Source organism: Gekko japonicus, unplaced genomic scaffold (assembly GCF_001447785.1).
Source record: "Gekko japonicus isolate JY-2015 unplaced genomic scaffold, Gekko_japonicus_V1.1 scaffold184, whole genome shotgun sequence".
Taxonomy (NCBI): Eukaryota; Metazoa; Chordata; class Lepidosauria; order Squamata; family Gekkonidae; genus Gekko; species Gekko japonicus.
The window spans coordinates 600,337-614,556 of record NW_015159715.1 but is presented as its reverse complement, the minus strand read 5'-3'; the positions used below and the strand labels follow the sequence as shown (position 1 = coordinate 614,556).

At 44.0% G+C, this 14,220-nt stretch overlaps 1 protein-coding gene across 3 annotated transcripts in view; it reads left to right on the top strand.

Annotated features, from left to right (window-relative positions):
- The window catches only part of ALDH8A1 (aldehyde dehydrogenase 8 family member A1), a 17,318-nt gene extending 6,984 nt beyond the window's left edge, over nt 1–10,334 (top strand). The window contains exons 3-7 of one of the 3 annotated variants that reach the window (XM_015412184.1): nt 861–1,016; nt 2,824–2,973; nt 5,588–5,844; nt 8,718–8,879; nt 9,882–10,334. In XM_015412184.1, coding sequence (XP_015267670.1) covers nt 861–1,016; nt 2,824–2,973; nt 5,588–5,844; nt 8,718–8,879; nt 9,882–10,334 — 1,178 coding nt within the window. The remainder of the gene's footprint in view (nt 1–860; nt 1,017–2,823; nt 2,974–5,587; nt 5,845–8,717; nt 8,880–9,881) is intronic. The other 2 variants (XM_015412258.1, XM_015412330.1) reach the window with 2 other exon arrangements.
- Nucleotides 10,335–14,220: the final 3,886 nt, after the last annotated feature.

Here is a 14,220-nt window from a genome sequence, read left to right as displayed (position 1 = left end):
AGAAGGGGCAGGGCTTGTCAGTCCAACCCCTGCACAGTCTCATCAGGGCTGGCCTTAAGGCAATTGGAGCAATTTGACCAAATTGGGCCCTGCAGGCCACTCCTAAGAGGGCCCCCGCACCAGGGCAATCTAGATGGATTTTATTTATATCTCTAAGATTCTGCAGACTTTGGCTGTGAACTGGGGCCCCACAAAATTTTTTCCAGTTGGGCCCCAGAGTTTCAAATTGGGCCCCACTGGCTGGCCCTGAATCTCATAGTTGCTGGGCCCGAGTTGCCCTGCCCTCGCATGAAGTCTTGGGCTTGCAATTTTGGGAGAGGGGAGACTGCCTGCGGGGGGGGGGGGCAGGGCTGTGGAGGCCTCCTAGATTTAAAGGCCCTAGGCTTCAGCCTACTTAGCCTATACATAAATCCAGCACTGGGTAGGTGGGATGTAGAATAACCAGTAAGTAAAGGGAATGGCCAGCCAAGTTTTTTAGGGGAATAAAGTGTTTCTTGGAGATGCTTTAAAGAATGAGAAATTACAGAGGTAAACAGTTGCCAGTAAGCCAAACGCAAACCATGCACTGATATGCCAGTGCACTAAAACGTTTGTGCCGAGTGCTCCTACTTCTTACATCCATTGTATTGGGCAGCTGTTACTTTCGGTTTGCTCTTTGATCTGGTTATTGAATATTTTAGACTTCCTCCTCCCCCTTTCCTGTGTAACATCTATAAGAACTGTGCCATTATCTTTGTTCATTTGGAAGAAAACTTTAAAATATAGTTCAGGAGTTAGAACTTTTGACAATTTGTACCTACCTAAAGGATTGTAATAATTATTGTAAGAGTTCAGTGATGCTTGCCAAATGTCCGTTTCAGGGAAAACAATTACGTTTGCTAGAATGGTGGACATCCCCCGGGCAATATACAACTTCCGGTTTTTTTCATCTTCCATTCTTCACCAGACATCAGAGAGTACACAGATGGACCATATGGATTGTATGCATTATACTGTGAGAACACCAGTGGGAATTGGTAAGGTCTTTCCAGATAACTGAAGTTACTTTTTTATGGGACAGAATATCTGCTATGGAAGATACCTTGTTTAGATATAGTGAAGTTTTCTTTTTATTGCTATTGAATTGAATTTCAGTTTAGGATTGTTAACCACTCCAACATATCTATCGGGCAAATGGCACAAGGGGAAGAGCTTGCTCCTCCCCACACTCTGACAAATACATTGCTCTCCCACATATCATTTGCAACTGTGACCTTCAGGCTATCAGCAGGGAAGTTAGGACTTTCATAGGTTTTTTAAAAAATATTCTGTTTCAGTTTTATTCAGAAAAATATAATGTACATGATTCAGTTCATGTTTATATTTCTAATACTGCAAATATTGCAAGCAATATTCAGGTTTTGACATGTTTTTACTAATGCACTAGCTGAAATCTATCCAGAATATACCCTCCAACACTAGTTCCAAAACTAGATTAAAACTTTACAAGCAAAAATCAGCAATAAGCCCCTTGAAGTGCAGTCCTCCCACATTCCCAGCAGAGAGGACCCAAAGAATCTGTAAACAAACTTTAAATCTATCACTGTTGTCTGCATTGTTAACAAAATGAATAGGGTTGCCGGGTCTTACCTCCTCACTGGTGGGGGGTGGGAGGGAACTTTCCGGAAGTGGGGGGCGGCAATGTTGCCGAACTTGATGTCCCCAATGTGTTGACGTCATGTTGAAGTGATGTCATCACACTGGGGACATTGTGTGGTGACACTCTGGTACTTTGGGCAGAACTCCATGATAACCATAAGAATTTTGTCCAAAATACCACAGTGTCGCTGCACAATGTCCCTGGCATGATAATGTCACTTCTGCATGACATCATCACGTTGGAGACATCATGCTGGGTTGTGGCTGTTGGGGGTGGGGAGGAGCCCGCAAAATCAGGGGATCCCCTGCTCCCACTGGGGGCTGGCAACCCTAAAATGAATGGGTGGGGGAGAGAAGTGGAGTAGAGGAATGCCATATTTCTGGACAGCCCAGACTAGTCCAATCTCGTCAGAAGCTAAGCAGGGTCAGCCCTGCCTAGTATTTTGGTTGGGAGACCTCCAAGGAATACTAGGGTCATGATATGGAGGCAGGCAATGGCAAGCCACCTATGACTGTCTCTTGCCTTAAAAGCCTTATCTGGTTGCTGTATATCAGCTGAGACCTTATGGCAAAAAAAGGCAGTGATAGTGAGCTCTGTTGGTTAAAGTGCTGGGCTTGGAATTGTGTTCAGATCCCCCAGTTAGGGTCAAAACTCACGTGACAAGACATTTATGTGTTTATTTTGCTTCCCTTTTAAAAACTAGAGGCACAGGTGGCTTCAATTTTGGTTAGAACAGAATATTGGGGAGTGCGTGTGTATTTAATTCTCCACTCAAGCTATTTCTCTGATCTAAGTCGCAGCCCTCCAGAGAGAGAATCCCTTCCTCCTTTGATATGAGTGTGATTTTTCCACGTAAAATATCTTAATGCTAATAATAATAAACCATGCTGTAAGCGATTAAGGAAATAAATTATGCCTATTTCACGAAAATATATATGCATGGGAAGTCCATATAAATAAATATTTCCTAGGTAGGGTAGCAGTTTAGTATGGTTCCTTGTTTGTAGCTATCATTGGGGTACAGAGTAAAGGAAAAACAGCTGAACTGCTTCTTCCAGAGGGTGCGACAACACCCTTTTGGCTGGATGTCAGGGGAATCTGAGCTTTGCGCTAAGTGCCAAGACTTCTTGTCTGAACAAACTTGCTGAACCTTTTGGGCCTGCTTCATTTCCTTCCTTCTTCAGCTGGCTTAATTAGCCCTTGGAATTTGCCACTTTACTTGCTGACTTGGAAAATTGCCCCAGCTGTCATGTGTGGAAACACTGTCATTGCCAAGCCCAGTGAAATGACGTCAGTCACTGCTTGGATGATGTGCAAGCTTCTAGACAAAGCAGGTAACCCTGAAATGAAAAGACGGACAAATCCTTCTATGGGGGTGTTGTATACTACAATGCAAAGCAATTTGTTAAAATGCAACAATGGAACAGTGTTTATACTACTGGCACATCTATTTCCTAAGGCCTCGGATAACATGACCATTTTTATGGTAGTCATGTGTCCCCAATAGGTATTAATTAATTAATTAATTAGACTTTTACCCCACCCTTCCGCCGAGGCAGCTCAGGGTGGCTTACAGTAGTTTAAAAACCAGTATAACAATTAATACAATATCACATCTAAAACAGTACAGTCAATAAAATAACCAGATATAGCTTATTAAGATTAAAATTACAGAAACAATAAATGATTATGTGGAAAGTATAAGGTAGGGGAAATAGTATCATACAAGTGAGGACCTGCAATACTTGCGGGGGGGGGGATCCTACTCCCTGTCTTAATAACCTCCCTCTCACCACTGCATCCTCAGGGCCATTGTGGCTCCCCCTAGGTCAGCAACAACTCCAGCACGCCCAGCCCAGCTCCCGGCTTCAGCCTGCTGCGGCTTCTCCCCCATGTTGCCACTGCTGATGCTGGGGGCTCCCTTCCCACCCATTACCACGACCCTCTCTGGGCCCTGAGCACCACCACTAATGGGCTCACTGTCATCTCCAGGACCACCAAGGCACCCCACCATTGCCAACAACTCCAGTGGCCCCAGTACAGCTCCCGGCTTTTCCCCACCACAGCTTGTTTCCCCCATCACATATTTTAGGGTCTGCTGCTGGGCCACCTTCCCCCCCAATCACTGCAGCTGCTGCGGGCCTGCTGTGGCTTCCCTCCCCATTGGTGCCGCTGCTCTTGCCTATGGGCCTGGCTTCCTCCCCCTCCCCCATCAGAGCCACTGCTGTCAGATGTGATCACAGTCAGGAGAAGGGGATCCTTGACACCACTTACCTTTATTCCCCCCATTACTGCTTCTGAGCCCAGCTTTCCCCCCATCAATAACCATGCTGGAGAGTGTTGTGCAGCTTCCAGCTGCGAGGCCCTCCAAGGCTCCCTCCCCCTTCAAGGGTGGCAAGCCCTCCATGGCTACGGGCCACCGAGACCACTAAGGCTCCCCTTGATCAATGGCAGCAAGCCCTGTGTGGCTTCTGTCTGCTGAGCTCACCAAGGCTTCTCCTCCCTGCTGTCAATGGTGGTGGTGAGCCCTATGTGATTCCCAGCCACTAGGTTCACCAAAGTTTCTACACCACCCCGTCAGCGTCTCGGTTATGCACAGAAGATATTGGGTTGTTGGAAGCCTCCGGGTTGCCTGATAGTTGTAACGACGGTCACAGGGCTGCCTCAGACTCGTGAACTTCCAAGTTACTTCACTTAGTATGCCCCGGCTTGCAACCATTCCTCCCCGGCTCCACCTGTGTTCCCTCTTTATTACAGCTGCTCAGCTTCCCCGGGCTTCCCACCTCTCACATCTTAAAGGAACCTAGCCAGGACATTAGACTTGATGACAGGTTCTTTACACTGGTCATCTCGCCAACCGTCTCATGCCCTGTCTGCACCTTGCCTAAATGCCCAGCCAGTTAGTCGTCCTTTTCCTCCCCCTTTTCTGGCTGGTCCCCCTCTGCATGGGAGTTGATCCAAGACCCCCGGACCTCCAGGAAAGCGCCGGACTCTCTGCTCCTGTCTAGTACTGGTAGGCTGTTCCCCGGCATAGGAAGGAGGGGCGCTCCCTCGCCCTCTTGACACCCCCCCAATAATGATGCTGGCAAGCTCCTCGTAGCTCCTGGCTCCTGAAGGGTTCCCTCCCATTAGCAACAACAGTGGCAACATTTCTTCCCCTGTCACTGATGACAATGCAGCCAACAGAGGAAGTAAGTGTGTTGTCTGCACAGAAGTTACAGCTTGGCCACAACAGTGGCAACATTTCTTCCCCTGTCACTGATGACAATGCAGCCAACAGAGGAAGTAAGTGTGTTGTCTGCACATGTGCAGACAATGCTAGTTTACTTTTCAGGAGATTTAAACCCACCATGTTTTTTTTAAAAATTTTCAGACTTTTCTGCAAGCCTAGGGAGTCCTTTGAGTTTGTCTCCACGTGTTTAACCTCCACGTGACCCCAATCCACTTATTTTGCTATCCACAGATGGGGGCCACAGGTGCTGATAGTATATAGATGCAACCAGTATTCATTAGTTAGTTGAGCTTTGGTATTAATTACTTTATGGGAAGATGTTGCCTTATTTAGAGACTGCAGAAGGTACCTTAAGAGTGCTTACAATGTTTCCATCTATCGATTTAAAAGTGATCTGTATCCCACCTTTCCACAAATCTAAAGAAACAATGCAACAGATTTGTGATTAAGAAATCCCTGCTTATCTCATCCTTGGTCAGTCGCCAACATGATTGCCCCATTGGCCTCATCACTCCATGGCAGTCATGGGATAAATCTCTCCCACCCCAGATCTATGCCACTGAATTGAACACTCAACAACGGGATGGAGTCAGTTTCTGAGGAGAGTGGGCCTTCTTCCTTTGTGTTGCTCTCACTCTGCCATGGAATCAAACTGCTCCCTCTTTCCTAGGACCAGATGCTGTTTCCTTAACATTTCGTATATTTGTGATTATAAGGATTCCCCCCAGGTGTCGTGAACATCATATTTGGGCATGGCTCCAAAGCTGGGGATGCTCTAGTCTCCCATCCAAAGGTACCACTGATTTCCTTCACTGGAAGCACACTTACTGGTCAGCGCATCATTGAAAGGAGTGCTCCATTTTGCAAGAAGCTCTCATTGGAGCTTGGAGGCAAGAATCCGGCCATCATCTTTGAGGATGCCATTTTGGATAAATGCATCCCTGCCACTGTAAGATCCAGCTTTGCTAATCAGGTATGTTGCAATGGTCAACTCCCAGTTTAGGGCTTTGCTTGTGAAGCTGAAGTGTGTGAAAGGTACTTTTATAAGGCAGGGATTGGCTTAAAGTCCATCCAACATGGTGTCAACTCAGAGTGGATACTGTTCATGAATTTTTAGTAAGTGATTTGCTGTTTGGTTCTTTCTGAGATTTCTCAGTGTTCAGAGAATTCTCCTCAGTCCCTAATGTATGTGTATTGACCGCCTCTCCCATATATGTGTCAATATTGCCTTATGCATGATTATACTACATCTTCTACATTGTGGTCAGTCGCTATACTAGCACTGTGCATCTGAGGTACAGTGTCCTCTTGAGTCCTCTAGAAAGTTTTATGAGGCACTATGAGGCCGTTTTATTTGCCAGAGCTTTTAATGTAGTACAGACCACAGGTATATTTTGTGGGGAGGAGAGTTTTATTTTATTCTGCGTATTTTAAGTCATGTTTTGTAAGCTGCCGTGAGGAATGGTGAGACAGAAATATTTTAATTTTTTAAAAAGCCCTTCCCCATATATTGTCTCCTATCTCTGGTATTTAAAGGTTTACTGTCTCTAAATGTAGAGATTCCCTTTAGACAGCTTGGCCATGCTCCATGAATTCACCTAATACCCCTTTCAAGCCAGTCTATGCTAGCGGCCATCACTACATCCAATGATACTGAATTTCACAACTTAATTACTCCTTGAGTGAAGAAGTACTGTGAACTGCAAATGAAACAGGGCCTTGGATCCTGAACTTTGTTTCTGTCTGTGCTCCTCTTTATCCCGAGTGGAGGCAGTCCTCCACTTTGGAGCACCTTTCCTCCAGCGCTAGGCATTTTGCCGCTCCTTGAAAGACATTGGTCAGGCATAAGTAGAAGTGCATGCCACCAGCGGGAAGCACTTTGTCAGCTGAGGATTGCCTCTGTAACGTATGAAGAAGAACACAAGTGAAAATAAAGCTTAGGATCCAAATAGTTACAAGCTTTAAAATCTTCATGGTTGAAGAACTGCTTGCTTTATTTCAGTTGCATGAGCAAGCTTTTTGTAAATTGTTTGAAAGCTGCAGACATGCAATTTTTGGATCAGGGAATGTCACCGTGGTATTCCGTAAATTGCCTTGTGATGTCACACAGCTCATGTGAGTTTTATGAAACCTTCAACAAGAGTAAATACTCCTTCCGTACATGTGCCTAGCAGCTCACTGTAGCCACCTGGCCTCCTGAGTATAGGCCCTGAACATGCAGAAGTTAGTCATTCTGAGTCTTTAGAGAATGGTAGTAATGTCACTCATTCATTCACTGGCCAAATATTATGAGCTGGTTCCAAACTGACTAATGGTAGCATTGCTCTTCAGTTGGTTAAGCAGCAAATGCACTTCACGAGAGCAATCGGGTGACAAACAGGTGTGGGTGATCATACCCAATTTCTGAAGAAGAACAGTTGTCACAACTCTTCAACACTCAGTCATTGTTTTGGGAGCTCCAACACTACAACCTTCAATCTGTCAGTCTCCAAGATATTGTCCCTTCCCTTCACTGTAGGGTTACACCTTTTCCAATAGTCTGTCGTCGGCTGTGTTTCAAACATGCACTGCATCACTTCATACACCATCACTCAATGACTTCCCATTCATTGCCATGCAAGCAACTGCCCCAGCTGCTCCTCTTGAAAATGTTGTGTTTGTGGTGATGGGATGTTCAGTCTGTGGTACCTGATTCATGTGAGGTGGCAGTCATTGCATGATGAACTTCCTTGTGTGAAGCAGGGGGTAGGGGCTGAAGAAGAAGCTTGGTGAGAGAAATTAGGAGACTAAGGCACAAACTAAGATCCTATGAGGAAATCATTGGGTTTTCTCCAGGCCATGTGCCTATTGTAATGCTACTGTGGGTGCTGGAGAGGTATTTACAGTGGAGAATCAGTAGACTCAGGAGAGGTGAAATGCTACTCCTTCCTTACCCTTCTCCTCCTCATAAATGCCTCCTCAGATTTCCCATTCCTTTAGCAAACAAGGAATTGAGAATTCACATTTATTTGAATTGTTTTCAATGGCCCTGATCACACGGAAGGTTTTGGGCCGGGAGAGGGACGGATCGGGGGCGCAGCAAACGGGCGCGATCTCACCGCGACATCTGGGAAGCGGCGCGCACCCGTCCCCGATCTGGCCCTTCAAGCCGAAAATCCACTGTTAAAATAAACCACCTACAGAGGTGGACTTACCAGAAAGGCCGCGGCAAGCACGGCCGTGGGATCACCGGCACGTCCTTCTGCTGGCGCATCTGAGGCTCCTAGCCGAACTGCGCATGCGCACACATGCACAGCCGGCTGCCTCGGTCTCCTGTCGGTGGCTTCCTCCCCGGCATCTGATCGTGCCGGGTAGCAACGGCGCGGCGGCTCAGGGGATCTGTGTGATCCCACCACGTGTCTTTTTTGGTGCGGCTCTGAATAGCCGCACTTTGGCTGTGTTTTTTTCTGCCGTGTGGCAGGGGCCTATGTATTGCAATGTGCCTTGAGTCAGTGACAAAGGTAGGTTATATGTAACTTAAAATATATAAAGAAAAGTAGAGCCTTGTTTGGCACCAAACAGTAACGCATTTGAAATATGAATTTGATGGAGCAATTTTATATCTTACCTTATCCTAACTCTATTTATTACTTACTTACTTCCCCCCCCCTCAGTTCTTGCCTGTGCATTCTTTCTGCTCATGAGGTCTGAGAGAAATTCTTCTCTCTGTGAAATAATCAATAAAGCTTTCGATCAAGTTATGCTTTCACACTACTGTGTTTCATGAGTTGGAAGGAATAGTTTTGGCAATTTTCAGTAATAATTGTCCATGACAGAGTTATCTCTGTTTTTTTCTCCCTCTCTCAGGGTGAAATATGTCTGTGCACAAGCAGAATCTTTGTTCAGCGGACCATTTACTCAGAGTTTTTGAAAAGGTTTGTGGAGGCTGTCAAAAAATGGAAGGTTGGAAGCCCTTCAGATCCCACAACTGATGTGGGAGCACTGATAAGTAAAGAACATTTAGCAAAGGTAAAAACAAACCACTTGTGCTCAAATACCATTGCATGGGACACTAATTCCAGAGTGGTGGCTTTTTAGCCTGTCACAGCTGAAACTTAACAAAAAGGGTATTTTGACTGCTTAAAGACTAGTGGATTTATTATGGTGTACACTTATATGCCTTAGAGAACCCATTTTATCAGGTACCTGCAATGTGTCCTCAGTTCATGCAAATATATACATGGGAGCAACAAAATAAAAATAGGGTCCATACAGCAGTGTGCTGAAGTTGGCCATGCCATAATAAATGATTCGCCATAATAATTCCTTGAAAGCTAATGCCATAATAGATCTATTAATAATTATGCTGCCACAAGACTCTTTTTTTTAATCAGGTAGGATTGTTAATAATTGGGCCTCTTTGCCAGCAGGTAAAAAAAAGACTTTAGAACACAGGCAGAATGCTTTTTTACATCACCATATAACCATAGTTAGCCTGGTATAAGGGACTGGTAGGACTTCATAAGTCAGAGCAGAAATATTATAACATAAGTAGAGCCTGCTGGATTATACCAGTGGTTCATCTAGTCCAGCATCTTGTCTCACACAGCAGCCAAGCAGTTTTCCAAACAAACAGGGCATAGGAGCCAAAGCATTTTCCTCACATTGCCTCCTACACTAGTATGCTTTAACAGATTTGAACCTGGGGTATCTATTAAAACGGGGCACTGAGGCCATGTAAATTCACCACAAGTGACAAGAAACTTGAGTAAGAAATGCCTTTTTTTCTTGCCGTTCAAATATATTGTCAGTTGGGTAGAAAATAGATTTCAAATTTTCAAGTACTAGCATTGTATTTTTAGGTGCCTAAGATTTTTCCTGCAATGATTAATATTCAGTGTCAAGATTTATTAAGTATCTGTAATCTCTAGAACTACTATTACTAGATAATAGTCCCATATTTGTCTATATATCTGGTATGACAATCAGAAATTATGGGCCTTTCTAAAAACACATTTTTGTTCCCTTTAGGTAAAGAATTCTATCAAAAAAGCTCAGGAAGAAGGAGTTAGGATCCTGTGTGGTGAGGGAAAGGACCTCTTGTTTCTTCATCCTAGAAACCAGAATGGCTACTTCCTGCTTCCAACAGTCATTGCTGATATTGAAGATAACTCATGTTGCATGCAAGATGAGATCTTTGGTCCTGTGACCTGCATCACAGTGTTTGATACCGAAGAGGAAGTAATTACAAGAGCAAATGGGGTCAAATATGGCCTGGCAGCCACTGTCTGGTCAAGAAACGTGGGACAGGTTCATCGTGTTGCTAAGAGACTCCAGTGTGGATTGGTGTGGACCAACTGTTGGCTCATCAGGGATTTAAATTTGCCCTTTGGTGGCATAAAAGCCTCAGGTATAGGCAGAGAGGGGGCAAAGGACTCCTACGAATTTTTCACAGAATCAAAAACAATTACTATAAAACACTGAAAGGTACCAATGGAAGCTCTTCATGTCATAATAAATAGGCATTTAGGTGTGCTGCTAGGTATCTGTGGATATGACATAACTCTATTAAATGTTTTCTGAAATACATTATTTGTTTGTTTGGAGAATTTATACACCACTTTTCATGGTCAAAGCCCTTCTCAGTGTGGCTAAGAAAATTGGAAAGTGTTAAATACTGGGTTCAAGACGCATTACAGTGAACAACTCTACTTTATTTAGTGCTTTCAGGAACAATTCTTAAGACTGCAGGGCAACAGCCCTGTTTAAGTAGCATGCAAAAACCACACCCAAGCACACCCCACTCCCAACAATAGGCTATTTACATAACATTGCCTCCTCATTGGTTACCTCTATTTGCATAACATTGACTCCTCATTGGTTACTTCTAGAATCCTGGTGGTCTATTGTTCCAGAGCTCCAAGCTCAGCCCATCTCTTATGGACAGACCTGGGATCTTCCAGCCCAATACGTAACAGAAAGTAAGCAGATAGTTTAGTGGCACACACAGGAGAGATGGGTGTTGGGAAGGGAGAGAGGCTGAGGAGCTGGATCTTGCTCAGCTCTTGATGGCGGTGTTCCCTTGGCTGCATCTTGGCCAGTTGGTTGCCTGTCTTCCTTCCTGTGAAAAAGAGAAACTTGCATGACAACAGCAGTGCTTTCAAACAGTGGATCCTATGACTAATGCTCAGGGATGTGAATTACAATTTCAATTGCTTCCCCACTCCCAGGGGTCATTTCGTAGACATTGTGCTCCCCCACTCAGCTTCTACTCCCATAAATTATACATATAGCTGGTCTGCTCCCTGAAATGTGTTTGAAAGTTAAGAGCATGAGAAACACAACAGAAAAGAAAGGGGTGTCCAGCTGTACTTGTTCTGCATACTAGGAATGATGAAAGCATCTCACTCTAGAGCTTTTCCTCATGGCTTTTTTTTTTTTTGGTCGGTTCTTGGCCCCATACTGCTTCAATTTATCCCCTGATTTCTGCACACATTTTTGTGCCTTTAGCTTTCACTTCAGTCCCCCCCCTTCTTTTGAGACCACTTTTACCCTGACCTTTTCTTTCTGAAAGCCAATTTTGATTTGCCTTTTTCTTTGTGTGTAATTTTTCAGTCAGTTTTCTTTGTCCCACACACTCCCATGTACCTCCAGCCCACTTTTTGCTGATTGGACTGTCATCATCTTCAAATCACTCCCTTTCCTCACCACTGAAGAGAAATGGTTTCTTAATTTTTTTTAAACAGCACTAAAATATCAATATATCGGTATACTGCTGTAATTATATGTCAAACAGGTTCTGTGAATTCCCAGCTTTCCTTAAAACAACCAAGTCTCTAGTCCTTTCCCTCACAGAGATTTAAGGAAAAAGTCTTATCTCCACAAGGGAGAATGATAGAGAGACTTACCTAAAAAAAAGAGAGAGCAAAAGCTGGGAATTCAGAGAACCTGCTTGACCTATTATTTACAGCAGTATACCAATATATGGATATAAGCATGCACACAAAATAAAAAGGTTGGATGCTGTGATGCCACTGCTACCATCAATGATGACAGCACCCTCCCCTGAAAATCTTCATTATTTAAGGCACATGCGGAAGAAAATAAACTGACTTCACAACTGTGAAAATGCAAAGTATTATGTATTGAGCTTGCTTCTCTAAGACAATAGCTTGCCTAGATCCAGAAACTAACCTATAGATAAGCAGTGTAATGTAAATAGCCTATCACTGGGAGTGAGTTTGTGTTGGGTGTGGTGTAAACTGGCTGAGCTTGTTCCACCAGACTATAGCTGGCCAGGATCCTGGAATGGACCTATAGTGTAGTAGTTGTAATATAAATAGCCAATTGTTGGTGGTGGGCTCTTTTTGTAGCAGGAACTCCTTTGCATATTAGGCCACACCCCCTAATGTAGCCAATCCTCCAAGAGCTTACAGAGCTCTTCTTACAGGGGCTACTGCAAGCTCTTGGAGGATTGGCTACATTAGGGGTGTGTCGCCTAATATGCAAGACATTTGGCCTTGGAAAACAAAATGAAGCAGGGCAAAGGCGAACAAAGTTTTGTTAAGAGAACACGCTGGTCATAGCGAACACCCTTGTCCAACAACCTAAGAGGCGACTCTACACATGGACATCGAGACATCACCAGATGGGCAACACCGAAATCAGATTGATTATATAATTTGCAGTTAAAGATGGAGAAGCTCTATCCAGTCAGTAAAAACAAGACCTGGAGCTGACTGTAGCTCAGATCATGAGCTACTCATTGCAAAATTCAGACTTAAACTGAAGATAGTTGGGAAAACCACTAGGCTATTCAGGTTTGACCTAGATCACATCCCTGATGAGATCTAGGTCAAACTAGATTTGATAGAGTGCCTGAAGAATTATGGACGGAGGTTCGTGACATTGTACAGGAGGCAGCAATCATCACCAACCCAAATAAAAAGAAATGCAAGAAACTAAAGTGGCTGTCTGAGGCTTTACAAATAGCAGAGGAAAGAAGGAAAGTGAAAGGCAAAGGTGAAAAGGAAAAAGTTACCCAACTGAATGCAGATTTCCAGAGAACAGCAAGGAGAGATAAGGAGGCTTTCCTGAATGAACAGTGCAAAGTAATAGAGGAAAACAATAGAATGGGAAGGACTAGAGATCTCTTCAAGAAAATTGGAGAAATCAAGGGAATGTTCCATGCAAAGCTGGCCATGATAAAGGACAAAAATAGTAGGGAAATAACAGAAGCAGAAGAGATTAGGAAAAGATGGCAAGAATACACAGAAGAACTATACAAGAAGGACCTCAATGTCCTTGACAACCATGATGGTGTAATCACTGACCTTAAGCCAGACATCCTGAAATGTGAACCCAAATGGGCCTTAGAAAGCATTACTAACAACATAGCTAGTGGAGGTGATGGTATCCCAGCTGAGCTATTCAAAGTCTTAAAAGATGATGCTTTTAAAGTGCTGCACTCAATTTGCCAGCAAATTTGGAAAACGCAACACTGGCCACAGGATTGGAAAAGGTCAGTTTACATTCCAATCCCAAAGAAGGGCAATGCCAAGGAATGTTCAAACTTTCACACAATTGCACTCATTTCACAAGCTAGCAAGGTCATGCTCAAGATCCTACAAGCTAGGCTTCAACAGTACGTGGATAGAGAACTGCCAGAAGTACAACCTGGGTTTCAAAGAGGTAGAGATCAAATTGCCAACATTTACTGGATTATGGAGAAAGAAGAGAATACCAGAAAAACATCTCCTTCTGCTTCATTGACTATGCTAAAGCCTTTGATTGTGTGGATCACAACAAATTGTGGCAAGTCCTTAAAGAGATGGGAGTACCAGACCACCTCCCATGTCTCCTGAGAAACCTGTATAAAGGTCAAGAAATGACAGTTAGAACCAGATGTGGAACAAATGATTGGTTTAGCATAGGAAAAGGAGTATGACAAGGATGTATATTGTCACCTTGCTAATTTAATTTATATGCAGAGTACATCATGCGAAATGCCGGCCTGGATGAATCACAAGCCAGAATTAAGATTGCTGGGAAAAAGATCAACAACCTCAGATATGCAGACAATACCACTCTAATGGCAGAAAGTGAAGAGGACCTACAGAGCCTTTTGCTCAGAGTGAAAGAGGAGAGCACAAAAGTGGGCTTGAAACTCAAAAAAACTAAGATCATGGCATCTGGCCACATCACCCCTTGGCAAATAGAAGGGGAAGCAGTGACAGACTTCACGTTCCTGGGATCCAAGATCACTGCAGATGGTGACTGCAGCCATGAAATTAAAAGATGCCTGCTCCTTGGGAGGAAAGCGATGGGAAACCTTGACAGCATAATAAAAAGTAGAGACATCACCCTTCCA